This window comes from Crinia signifera, chromosome 6, assembly GCF_055691185.1.
Source record: "Crinia signifera chromosome 6, ASM5569118v1, whole genome shotgun sequence".
Taxonomy (NCBI): Eukaryota; Metazoa; Chordata; class Amphibia; order Anura; family Myobatrachidae; genus Crinia; species Crinia signifera.
Genome location: NC_139222.1, coordinates 18,687,019 through 18,701,198, shown reverse-complemented (window position 1 = coordinate 18,701,198; position 14,180 = coordinate 18,687,019). Strand labels below are relative to the sequence as shown.

Below are 14,180 nucleotides of genomic sequence, written 5' to 3'. Positions count from 1 at the left end.
AACAAAGCAATAAAGAAGGCAAGTCAGATGCTTGGTTGCATAGGGAGAGGTATCAGCAGTAGAAAGAAAGAATAATGCCACTGTATAGGTCATTGGTACGACCTCACCTAGAGTATTGTGTTCAGTTCTGGAGGCCATATCTCTAGAAGGATATAAATACATTAGAGATTGTACACAGAAGGGCAACTAAATGGTGCATGGCCTACATCACAAAACATACCAGGAAAGACTAAAAGATCTTAATATGTATACTTTAGAGCAGAGAAGGGAAAGGGGGGACATGATAGAAACTTTCAAATATATCAAGGGTTTTAACAAGGTACAGGTGGGAGACATTCTTCACAGGAAGAGGAGCAGCAGAACACGAGGACATGCACTGACACTAGGGGGAGGAAGGTACAGGTGGGAGACATTCTTCACAGGAAGAGGAGCAACAGAACACGAGGACATGCACTGACACTAGGGGGAGGAAGGTACAGGTGGGAGACATTCTTCACAGGAAGAGGAGCAGCAGAACACGAGGACATGCACTGACACTAGGGGGAGGAAGGTACAGGTGCGAGACATTAGTCACAGGAAGAGGAGCAGCAGAACACGAGGACATGAACTGACACTAGGGGGAGGAAGGTACAGGTGCGAGACATTAGTCACAGGAAGAGGAGCAGCAGAACACGAGGACATGCACTGACACTAGGGGGAGGAAGGTACAGGTGCGAGACATTAGTCACAGGAAGAGGAGCAGCAGAACACGAGGACATGCACTGACACTAGGGGGAGGAAGATTCAGGGGAAATCTGAGGAAGAATTACTTCACAGAAAGAGTAGTGGATAAGTGGAATAGCCTCCCATCAGAGGTGGTAGAGGCAAATACAGTAGAACAATTTAAACATGCTTGGGATAAGCATATTAATATCCTTACAAAAAAATAATGATCAAATATGGTTTGAGGTAACATGTTGAAAAAAGGGGCAGACTAGATGGTTCTTATCTGCCGTCACATTCTATGTTTCTAGGAGGTGCGATGCAATGCACACGGGAACACGGATTGCATCGCATCTCTTGTCATGTACATGCAATATGGGCACTGTACATGTGATTTACTGCTGAAATAGCATGTAAATCACCCTAGTGTATGGGGGGCCTTAAGGGATGACATCTGAGCCCTACACGGGTAACATGCTATTTCCCTTACTAAGGGTGGGCTGTCATTGGAAAACCTGCCTTCGCTAACAGGACGCTCTCACATGCTCTCCCCAAAGCAGATCCTTTCCACTTTTTTATGTTCTATTGTAGTGAAGGGTGGGCTGTTCGGTGCTCTCACCACTTGTTCACTGCCTCCGGCAGACAGGAGAGAAGCAGAAGCAGGTTTCTCCGCACTAACATTGACTTTTCTACATGCACAGTTTGCAAACCCTGAATTTTAGAATACTTGAGTACATTTATGCCTATGATGGCAACCACATGACTTTTAGTGGGGGAGGGGGTCACAGACTGCTGCCTAAAGGGGATGTGCACATGGAGACATAATGAGGTGTGAAAGGAGAATATAGGGCCTAATTCAAATTAATAAAATGGTGCTGCGCTGCAGGTGGGGCAGATGCAACATGTGCAGAGAGAAGTCACATTTGGGTGAGTTATTTTTTTTTTTTGGTGCAGGGTAAATACTGACTGCTTTGTTCTTACACTGCAATTTAGATTTCAGATTGAACAACAAACCCCACCGACATTTAACTCTCTCTGCACATGTTACATCTGCCCCATCTGCAGTGCAGCATGGTTTTGTCCATCTGCAAACACTGCAGGTCTGAATTAGGCCCCATGTGTGAAGAAAGAGAGCAGGACAGAGGTGCTGAGACAGGAAGCACAGAGAGGAGGAGCCTCGGTGAGGAGTAATAACTGTGCAGCCAGTGCTGAGTCAGTCATTTGCCGCTTTCCCTCCGTGACGGGGGCGGGGCTAACAGTGATGGGCACAATGCATCCCTGCACCCAGAAACCCTATCAGCACCGGTAACTCCGCCCACCTCCTACCCTCACCTGAAGGCAGTAACGTGCGCTTGCTTCAGCTATGATTACCCAGCACCCCCATAATTATTAATACAAAAATGAATCTTCACTTTGTCTTTTATCCAGGAACACCCGGCTTATTAAAGTCTTAAACGTGGTCTTAAAACATAAGTCAGGAGACACCAAAATCACATTTGTTACAGGCTGCATGTTATTAATTCAGCTTTATTCAATATCTATAATCTTCTAAAAGGTGCACAATAAACAATAACTAGATTCTGATTGGTTGTCCATAGGAACATGTAATTTCTAATAGAACAGTGTCCACGACCTGACAATAAGCCCATGAGGGGGAGGACAGAAGCTGCGTCCAATACCCAAATGTAAAATGTTCTCCGTAGATGGAGCATGGTGCCGGCCTACGCCCCTATATCGTGTACACTCAGTCGTTATGACTACACCTATGAGTAACGCATGTGCAGTAAGAAAACGCACAAAATGCATTTGAGCGCAGCTATACGTGCACCCCTATATGACATCACATACATACACCTCTATATGACATCACATACATGCACCCCTACATAACATCACATACATACACCCCTATATAACATCACATACATACACCCCGATATGACATCACATACATAAACCCCTATATAACATCACATACATACACCCCGATATGACATCACATACATACACCCCTATATAACATCACATACATAAACCTCTATATGACATCACATTCATACACCCCGATATGACATCACATACATACACCCCTATATAACATCACATACATACACCCCGATATGACATCACATACATAAACCCCTATATGACATCACATACATAAACCCCTATATGACATCACATACATAAACCCCTATATAACATCACATACATACACCCCTATATAACATCACATACATACACCCCTATATAACATCACATACATACACCCCTATATAACATCACATACATAAACCTCTATATGACATCACATACATACACCCCTATATAACATCACATACATAAACCCCTATATAACATCACATACATACACCCCTATATAACATCACATACATAAACCCCTATATGACATCACATACATACACCCCTATATAACATCACATACATGCACCCCTATATAACATTACATACATGCACCCCTATATAACATTACATACATGCACCCCGATATAACATCACAAACATAAACCCTGATATGACATCACATACATACATGCATGCATCCCTATATCTCCAGTCCATTGCATCTTTCTTCGAGGACGTCAGGGGCAACAGGCTTTTACAATGGGTAGTGGGAGAGAGAGCACCAGCACCCTAGAGGTTAAACTTGAACTGCCTCCCAGGCAGCCGAGCTCCTCCCTTCCTCTACCCCGCCTCCAGGCCAGGAAGCTCAGTTTTTTAACAAGCCAAGGCAGGAGACAAGAGAGAAGGAAGAGAAGCACCGCACAGAAACACATTCTGAACACAGGTTAGAACCCTCAACCGAGGAACAATATAACATAATCAGAACTTAACCGTAACGGAAGTAAAGCAGGCGCGGCAGGGAGGGATTCCTGTGGCCCCTGACGTCCTCGAAGAAAGAGATTTACCAGGTAAGACATAAATCTAGTTTTCTACTTCGGGAGACGTCAGGGGCCACAGGCTTTGACAATGGGATGTCCTAAAGCAGCCACCTATGGGTGGGGACGCGTCTGTGCTGCAGCCAACACACTCTGACCGAAGGCCGAGTCCTGGGAGTCGAACGTGTCAAAAGCGTAAAAGTACAAGACAGTATTGGCGGACGACCAAGTCGTCGCCCTGCAAATTTGCTCAACTGTAGCCCCACCCCTAACAGCCCGGGACACCCCCACAGACCTAGCGGAATGTGCCCGAATCCCCGCCGGAACCGGGAGGGAGGCGTCCAAATATGCCTGCCAGAGCGAATCCAGCGGGCAGTAGTTTGCGTAGAGGCAGGCCACCCTCTCATCTGAAAACCATAGAGCACAAATTGAGAGTCTGACTAGTGCAACGGCCTAGAACGGCGCACATAGATGCACCACGGGCGGACAACGTCCAAGGAGGACCAAGCAGTAGTAACATCAGACTGTCTAAATGCCGGAACAATAATGTACTGGTTGATATGAAAGCTGGACACCACCTAAGGTAGGTGAGAAGGGACGGTACGAAAAACCGCCCGGTTAGACCGAAAGACCAAGAAAAAAAAAAGACTTACAGGACAGAGCTGACAGGTCAGAGACTCACCTGGCCAAAGCTATCGCCAACAAGAAAATGATCTTCCAGGCGCGTCAACACAGGTCCACCGACCTCAAGAACACAACAGGTAGGCCCTGAAGCCAACAGGATTAGAGAGATCCTACGGGGCAACCAGGGTAATAAAGGGAGGCTGGATATGCAAGACACCCTGCAGGAATGTGCAGACATCCGTCGACAGGGCCACCCGTCGACGGAACAAGCTGTACAAGGTCGAAATCTGAACCTTTAAAGATAAACGCAATCCAGCCTCCAGGTCCTTCTGCAAGAAGGACATAACCCTAGCCAGGCAGTAAGTCCCGGAATCTGAAGCGTAGAGTTCGTACCAGGAAAAGTAAGCCCTCCATATGCGATGGTACACCCCCGTCTAGGAAGGTTTCCTCACCTTGAGCATGGTGGAAGTCACTCTTGAGTGAAAGCCCCTGGATCTTAACCGGGAGGTCTCAACTGCCACCCCACCCAAGCCAGGTGCCTCAAAGCCAAGAGAGAGACGCGGACCCTGAGAGAGCAGGCCTGTGCACAGGGGTAAGCAAATAGGAGGGGCTACTGACAGGGACTGCAGATCTGAAAACCAGATTAGTCTGGGCCAAGTTGGAGCAACCAGAATCAACGTGCCGACCTCCGGCTTCAGCTTGCGAGTCATTCGCAAGAGGAGGAAAAGTGGCGGAAAGGCGCCATCAGTGTGGATGGCCACGGAGCAGACAGGGCATCTACCAGGCAAGCCCCCCCCCCCCCCTAGGTCGCAAAACCTGGACCCGCACAGTGGCGGTTTGTGGGTATGGCGAGAGGCCATCAAGGCCACCTCGGTTAGGCCCCACCGCTGTACCAGCTTTTGAAACACCTCCCGATGGAGGGTCAAGTCGCCGGCATCCAAGGTCTGATGGCCAAGGAAGACCGCCACCCAATTCAGGACTCCTGGGATAAAGATCGCTGAAAGAGCAGGGATCATCTCTGAAAGATGCAGGATGCTTCCGCCATAGCAGGCTGACAGCGAGTGCCACCCTGGTTGTTAACACAAGCCACCCTTGTCGCAATGTCCGACTGGACCTGCACCGGGCGACCCCTAAGTCAGGGTTCTGTCAGCCAGACTGCCCCGAAGACTGTCCTCAGTTCGAGGACGATGATGGAGAGCTGGGCCTCCAGAGTGGTCCAGATACCCTGGAACGACCTTTGACAAGTGACCGCCCCCAAACACGGAGGCTAGCATGCGTGTCTAGGAGTGTCTACTGGTGGATCCAGTAGTGAGGTTCCGTCCCGATGACACCAGGAAAGGGGGAGGCACTGCTGGAGACCAGGTGAACTTCTGGGCCCGGATATTGTGGTAGGGTCCCAACCACCTTGAGAGAATCTTCCCTTGTAGAGGGTGGGAATGGAACTGAAGTTCCATTCAACTGAGTAAAAAACGTGGCCCAAGCAGGCTCCTGAGAGGAGGCTGTAGCTGTGGGCATCGCCCACGCATTGTAGCAGCTTGCGCATAAGCTGTCCTGTACTAGTAATGGGGGCATAGGCCAGCATTACAGGATGTACAAGACATCAGCGCCGGAGCCCCAGAGTCACTGGGACTGGTATCCCTGGAAGACGTTGCAGTATTATTGCACTGTGAACCGGCTGCTAAAGGCACAGGTAACACAATATACTACAAGCATACAAGGCATACAATGCCATAAAATAGGGAGGTAGCCTATATGGTACAGCTAACACAGCGTACGTCTGACAGGCAGAGATAGTGTTAAAGCTATACTCAGTACCCAGTAAGCTAGTACTAGGCATATATTGCAATGACATAGGCAGGCAGCCTATATGGTACAGATAAGCGCTCGGTGTCCCTCCACACATGCAGCAGGACATAACCAGCAATACAGGAGGGCAATATAGTACAGCGTAACACAAATTACACTGACAGGCAGCTAAAGTGTTAACAAACAATGCAGGCAAACATACAAGGGCAATGCAATAATGGCACCAGGCTCCTGCAGCTGCTATGGCTGACCGGAGCACAATACTGTACAGTGTCCCGCAGGAGGGGTACAGTGGGGACTTGCCCAAGTGACCTGGCAGTGAAGGAGTGGAACTCCGGGTGGCTGTGAGCTCCCCCATGTCCCTCCTCACATGCAGCAGGCAGGGATATCAGTGGCAGGAACTCCCTGTGCTCAGCACAGTTCCCTGCCTACTGTCCCCGGGTGGAGAGGCTGCTGACAAATGGCCCCCAGGGAGGTGTCCACATGCAGCTCCGGTAAAAATGGCGGGGATCTGGCGCACACCCCCGCATACCTGGTGCCACTGCCCACAAACAATTTCCCTAGTGGTCCAGCGGGAGCAGGGGGCGGACCAGCCGCCCGCTTGTCAGCGCGGTCAGCGGTCCCCCTGCCGAACTGCTGCAGCCGCGATGCCCCCGCAAGCGCGATTGCGCACGCTCCCAGCGGAGAGCACGTTACCTTATCAGGTCCCCGGCGTCCGGTGGCGGCTGAGGCTCCTCAATGCCCAGGGGCTGCTGCAGGTCCCCACCCTGGAGTGGCGATGCAGCTCCGGACCCAGGTGATGGAGCAGCAGTGCAGGCGTCTGCTCAGACACCCAGTGCTGCTGCTCTGTCACTGAAAGCAGTCAGTGTATATATATATATATATAAATGAAGTTAGGCTGCTTAAATAGCAGCCCCTCTAGTAGGTGCATCTGGCTCCTGGCAGCACCTGAAAAAACTGACTTCCTTGGCCTGGAGGCGGGGTAGAGGAGGGGAGGAGCCCGGCTGCCTGGGAGGCAGTTCAAGATTAACCTCTAGGGTGCTGGTGCTCTCTCCCACTCCCACTACCCTACACTACACTTCAGGGTGATGGCAGAGTTACGGGGGGGAGGGTGCGGTGAGGCGGCGGCAACCGGCGGCGAGCTCCGTCAGAACGGGGAGCGTGACAGATGGTCCGCGGCAGATGGCGATTCCAACGCCGAATGCTCCCCGCCCCCAAATACCCTCGCATAAGGAAGAGAAATCATTCATTGGTCGCACCGCCGAGTGCTCCCCGCCCCCAAATCCCCTCGCATAAGGAAGAGAAGTCATTCATTGGTTGCTCTCCCCATCAAATTATAATTTTACCCATAGCAAATAAAACCGCCCGCCCCAAAAAACACTGTGCCGTCCTCTGCCCGCCCATCCTGTAGCAAACACCTCGGGGAGCGTGAAACCGGCCGGAGGCGTTCGCTCTGGGGGGTTGCATATTCGCATACTCGCTCGCGTGCAAACCCCAAACATCGGACAGGGTAGCAAATGTGTCCCGGTCCAAGCTGTTCTGAATTGCCCCCAATATTATGTCTCACTGTCTTTTTCCTTGGTGAGCTTTCTGGTGTCTATGAAGACATGATTTGTTTGCAAAACATTTCCCACACTCAGAACATGGAAACGGTTTCTCACCTGTGTGACTTCTCTCATGACTAACAAGATCAGATTTACTTCTAAAACATTTCCCACACTCAGAGCATGGAAACGGTTTCTCACCTGTGTGACTTCTCTTATGTATAACAAGTTCAGATTTACTTCTAAAACATTTCCCACATTCAGGGCACGAAAATGGTTTTTCACCTGTGTGACTTCTCTGATGACCGAGTAGATATGATTTCTGTGTGAAACATTTCCCACACTCGGAGCATGTAAATGGTTTCTCACCCGTGTGACTTCTCTGATGACCAAGAAGACTTTTTTTTTCTGCAAAACACTTCCCACACTCCAAACATGCAAATGGTTTCTCACCTGTGTGACTTCTGAGATGAGTAAGAAAATTTGAATTATCTGTAAAACATTTCCCACATTCAGAGCATGTAAATGGTTTCACACCTGTGTGTAGTCTCTGATGAATAGTAAGGCTTGATGTGTAAGCAAAACATTTCCCACACTCTGAGCATTGAAATGGTTTCAGACCTGCGTGTAGTCTCTTATGAGTAGTAAGGTTTGATGTGGTTGCAAAACATTTCCCACACTCTGAGCATTGAAATAGATCATCTGTGTGTTGTCTCTGATGTTGTACAAGATGGGATTTTTGTATGAAACATTTCCCACACTCAGAGCATTCAAACGGTTTCACACCTGTGTGTTGTCTCAGGTGTACAGCAAGATGGGAATTCTGTATAAAACACTTCCCACACTCAGGGCAGGAATAAGTATTCTGACCTGTGTGACTTCTCAGATGTTTAACAAGATGGGATTTAGATTTAAAACATTTCTCACACTCAGAACATGGAAATGGCCTCTCGCCTGTGTGAATTATCTCATGTGTAACAAGATGGGCTTTACATTTAAAAGATTTCTCACACTGAGAACATGGATATAGCCTCTCACATGTGTGACTTTTCTGATGTGAAACAAAATGGGATTTATATGTAAAACCTTTCCCACACTTAGCGCATGAAAAAGGGTTCCCATCTGTGTGAATTTTCTCATGTTTAACAAGATAGGATTTATGTGTAAAACATTTCCTACACTTAGAGCATGAAAAAGGGTTCTCATCTGTGTGAATTTTCTCATGTTTAACAAGATTGGATTTATGTGTAAAACATTTCCTACACTTAGAGCATGGAAATGGTTTCTCATCTGTGTGAGATATCTGGGGCCTAACTAAAACTGGCTGATCTATAGAACTCTTAACAAATTCACAGGATAATACTGTATCACCTTTCTGAGCTGTACTGTGTGTAGCAATATCTGAATTATCAGGAGAACGTTCCTCATTACTAAAAGGACCAGATGAAATATCTGCACTGGGAAGTTCTGGATGTGGAATTAAGATATTGGGATTGTCTCCTTGAGGATCTTGTATGATGTCCTTATCTTCTAGTTTATCGTCTGAAGACACAATGAGATCTCCCTCCGAGGTATTCCTGCTTGTGCGCCCATCTAAACAAAACAGATGTACTATATGAAAACAGACAGAACTGCTTCAGCTGAGGGTCAGATGTACATAGATGTCTCAGCACTTAGTTACACTCAACGGGTGACATTTAATAGGATGCGATTTTCAGTACGGTTCTGAAATCGCACCATATCGCATGTTCTCATATTGAAACATTTTTTTAAGAAATCAACAATTTAATGGAATGCGAATTGAGGTATGAAAAATGCGATGTCATGCGATGAAGTGCGAATTTTAGTCATGAATATGTGCGTGGGGTCCCCCGTCCTGAGGCCCGCCCACCAGCCAATCAGGAGTAGGCAATGTCTGGTGGGTGGGCCTAACCCCCGGTATGTGGGAGGGGCCGAGATTGTAAACAAACAACCTCCACTTGTGCAGCCGGGGTACGTGCAGCCAGGTACCCATGGGGGGGGGGGGGGGTCGCAAAATATCAGATTGTTACCTGATAATATGTTTTCCTCTACTCCACCATGGCAGCCAACACCTGTGGGTTATCTCCCTTCTGGGTAGTACTTGGAAAGGAAAAAAAGACATCCGGCCCCTATATAAGGCTCCTCCTCCTGGGCCTCCTTGTCTTCATTTCTCCAGCTTAAATACAAACTCATAGTTATTGCATAACAACAATTAACAACACAGGGTCGGGAATATATGCTGCCATGGTGGAGTAGAGGAAAACATATTATCAGGTAACAATCTGATATTTCCTCTACCTCCCCCATGGCAGCCAACACCTGTGGGAGGTACCCGAGCAGTACTATAAGGGTGGGTTCCCTCTGATAAACACATAATCATATATTATGCCAAAAAGAAAAAGGTTTTATTTTACAAACCCTTGTTTAAATTGCTGCACTTAGCACTTTCCGTCCAAATTTTGCGTCTGCCGAGGATATAACATCGATTCTGTAGTGCCTCGTAAAGGTGTGAGCCGAAGCCCAACCCGCTGCTTTGCACAAATCTGTAATGGACGCTTCTCCTTTTTCTGCCCAAGATGTGGCTAGTGCTCTCGTAGAGTGCGCCTTTAACCCTGATGGTAAAACTTGGTTATTCATCTTGTATGCCTCTTGAATACAGCACCTGATCCATCTGGCCAGTGTCAATTTTGAGACACCTAATCCTGTTCTACATCCTTCTGATAAAACAAATAGATTCTTTGTTTTCCTGAAGTCCTTTGTTCTCTCTATATACACCCTAAGTGCCCTCACCAGGTCCAGTGTGTTCAATCTCCTCTCCTTCTCATTACTCGGATTCTCACAGAGAGATGGGAGTACGATCTCCTGGTTTATATGGAAATTTGAGACTACTTTTGGTAGAAACTGTGGGTTTGTCCGCAAGACCACCTTACTTTCAAAAAAGTTTAGAAACGGCTCTTCCGCCCATAAGGCCTGTAATTCGGACACCCTCCTGGCTGATGTTATGGCCACCAGGAATGCCACCTTCCAGCTCAAGTACTTTAGAGGGACCTCCATTAGGGGTTCGAAAGGTTTGTCCATTAATGTTTTAAGGACCATATTCAGGTCCCAAGGCGCTAGAGGGTTTTTGAACTTTGGTCTTAACTTTCTGGTTGCTTGTATAAACCTTTTAACATACTTGTTCTCTGCTATGTTCTTATCGAGCATAGCTGCCAATGCCGAAATCTGTACCTTTATTGTACTCAGAGATAGTCTCTTTTCCAGACCTCCTTGCAAGAATCCCAGAATTCCTGGTATTTCCCCTGGAGGCTGCTGATTTTCCATACACCAAGAACTGTACTTCTTCCATACCTTATAGTATGATTTTGATGTGGATTCTTTTCTTGCCTTTAGCAGTGTGTTAATCACGGTCCCTGAGAAACCTCTTCTTTTTAAGTTTCTGACCTCAACAGCCACGCCGTCAAGCTCCACGACTCTGGTTGTGGGGACTGAACTTTCCCTTGTATTAACAAGTCTAGCCTTTGTGGTAGTTTCCAGGGCTTGTCTATCGCCATCTGAAGCAATTTCGGAAACCAAGGTCTCCTTGGCCAATACGGTAATATTGCTATCACCGTTGTCTCTTCTTTCTGTATTTTCCTTAGCAATCTTGGTATCATAGGAAGGGGAGGAAAGACGTACGCCAACCCCTTTGGCCATCTGCAAGTTAGGGCATCTATTTGTGATGCTTGATGTTCTTTGAACCTTGAGAAGTACTTCATGACTTTCCTGTTTTCCCCTGTGGCCATGAGATCCACTTCTGGAAGTCCCCATTTCCCTACTAGGGTTTCGAAGACCTCTTCGTTCAAACTCCATTCTCCAGGGACACATGTAGTTCTGCTGAGTCCATCTGCCAGGGTGTTGTCCTTCCCTGCCAGAAATACTGCTGACATACTCTGCACGTTGTTTTCGGCCCAGATTAACAACTTCTCTATTTCCTTCATCATATGTTGACTCCTTGTGCCTCCTTGCTTGTTTATGTAGGAGACTACTGTGCTGTTGTCCGAACGTATCACCACATCCTTGTTTTTTAGAATGTGGTCGAATTCCTTGCAAGCCAGATATACTGCTCGCATCTCCCTCAAGTTCGAGTGTGCCGTCTGAAATTTGATTGACCATAATCCTTGCGCCATATGTTGGTCGCATGTCGCTCCCCAACCTGTCTGGCTGGCATCTGTCGTTATCACTACTTGTTGTGCCGCGGCAAAAGATTTTCCGCTGTCCAATCGGCTTACGTCCGACCACCATCTCAAGTCGTCTTTTGCTCTGCTTCCCAGCACAATCCTTTGTGTTAGGAAACATCTCTGCATTTTCCACATATGGAACCTGGACCATGGAACAGTCTCTAGTGCTGCCGACATCAGACCTAGTGCTTTCATACACATCTCTGATGAGACTATCGATTTCTTTATCATCGATTTCAGGAAGCTTATTAGCTTCTTTTGCCTCTCCTTGGTTAATTTCACATTCATTAACCTTGTGTCTATTGTCACTCCCAAATAATCTCTTTGGTTTGACGGCACCAGCTTGCTTTTTTTGCAAGTTTATCAGCCAACCGTGGTCTTTTAGGCACTCCAACACCCTCTGTGTATGGTCGACTGCCTGTTCCCTTGACCTTGCCACGATCAATATGTCGTCCAGATAGGGCCATAACATTATGCCTTGCCTTCTTAGCACTGCTATCACAATTACCAGGACTTTTGTGAATGTTCTTGGGGAGGTTGCCAGTCCAAACGGAAGTGCCGTGAACTGGTAGCTTATTCCGCCGACTGAGAAGCGTAGAAACTTTTGGTGCGCTATGTAAATTGGTACATGGAGGTAGGCATCTTTTAAATCGATGGCTGTCATGAACATATCTTGACCTAGATCTGGTAGGATTGTTTTCACCGCTTCCATTTTGAATGCCCTTACATGAATGAACCGGTTTAATCTTCTTAGATCTAGTATAGTTCTGAATCCTCCCGTAGCTTTTCGCACTACAAAGAAACGGGAGTACCAGCCTTCTCCTACCTGTGATTTGTGTACTTTCACTACCACTTTCTGCTGTATCATGACTTGGAGGCTGGATAGTAAGGCTTCCCTTTCTGCTTTTTCTTTGGGCACCGGTGATTCTGTAAAGAATCTTCCTGGTTTGGTTTTGAACTCTATTTTGTAACCTTCTGTTACCACCTCTCGAACCCATTTGTCCGATGTAGAGTTTTCCCAAATTCTCGCAAAGTGAAGTAACCTGGCCCCCACAGTCTGTGGGCTGGCGTCATTGGGTATTCTGTTTGGAGAAAAATCTGTTTTCTCTTCCCCTTTGGCCACGAAAATTAGATCTTGATGACCAATTTCCTCTTCTGTAGCCTCTACCCGGGCGATAGGCCCTAGCTTCCTTATAGTCCTGAGGCTGGTATTTAAACTGCTTATTAGTAGCACTTTTTCTTGCCGCTCTATCCTGCGGTAACCATACCGATTTTCCTCCAGAGATTTTCGTTATTATCTCATCCAACTGAGCCCCGAATAAGTAGTCGCCCTGAAAAGGTAGTGTTAGCAACTTATTTTTGGACTGTACATCCGCAGCCCAGGGTTTGAGCCAAAGTGCTCGTCTCACCACTGCTGCTGTGGCATTTGCCCTTGCCGCCAATCTCAGCGAGTCCATAGAAGCTTCGCAAAGAAATTCTATCGCTAGTTGTATGTTTTGCACCCCCTTTAGTATTTCAGATCTCTTGATCCCATCCAGTAAGTCGACTTCCAACTGCTGACACCATCCCCTAAGGACTCTTGATGTTATAGCCATAGATGCTGCTGGCTTTAAGGCTGCTCCTGTGGTTAAGTGCTGTTTCCTTAAACCTAACTCTATTCTCCGTTCCATCGGATCTTTAAAAATGTTCGCATCTTCCAAGGGAAGCGTTGTTTTCTTTGAAATTCTTGCTATTGCTGCATCTACCTTGGGTAGTTCTTCCCATGTTGCGACTTGGTCACTCTGGAATGGGTACATTTTATTAATCTTTAAGGGCACTGAGACTTTTTTGTCTGGGAATTTCCATTCTTCTGCGACTGCCTCTTTAAGAGTTTGAGATAATGGAAAACATTTCCCTTTCTTCTTTTTATCTTTGAATAGGAGATCTTGAGGCAGAATGCTCTCCTGTTTATCCTCTATCTCTAGAGACTTATGTATCAACAGTATCAGATTTTCCACCATGTCTGGGTTAAAACCTGAATCTGATTTATCAGCTATCACCTCCTCTTCATCTGCCAGAGCCCCTGCCTCAAATTCCTCTGCTGAGCCTGCAGAGCCTTCACTTGACACTGTCCTGCTTCTTTTGCTTGTAGCCTTAACCAGGTCTTCCTTGGTTACGAATGTGTCAGTAAGGGCCACTCTGAGCATGTCTACTAAACCCGTCATCTGGGTTAGGGGTATCTGAGGTGATTTGCATTGCTCACACACACTTCCAATATTATTGTCAGGCAAATCCTTTGTGCACATTAGACATTTAGCCAAGTGCATTTTTTTGTGTTTTGCTTTAAGGTCCCCTTTATCCTTGCTGGAATCTGACCTGCAGCAAAA

At 47.0% G+C, this 14,180-nt stretch overlaps 2 protein-coding genes across 2 annotated transcripts in view; both read right to left on the bottom strand.

Moving 5' to 3' along the window:
- Positions 1-14,180, bottom strand: part of LOC146009536 (uncharacterized) — a 783,885-nt gene that overhangs the window by 620,704 nt on the left and 149,001 nt on the right.
- The window catches only part of LOC146010047 (uncharacterized), a 33,308-nt gene continuing 21,341 nt past the window's right edge, over positions 2,214-14,180 (bottom strand). Inside the window, exon 7 of the mRNA XM_083150887.1 lies at positions 2,214-9,169. Coding sequence (XP_083007013.1) covers positions 7,596-9,169 — 1,574 coding nt within the window. The 3' untranslated portion in view covers positions 2,214-7,595. The remainder of the gene's footprint in view (positions 9,170-14,180) is intronic.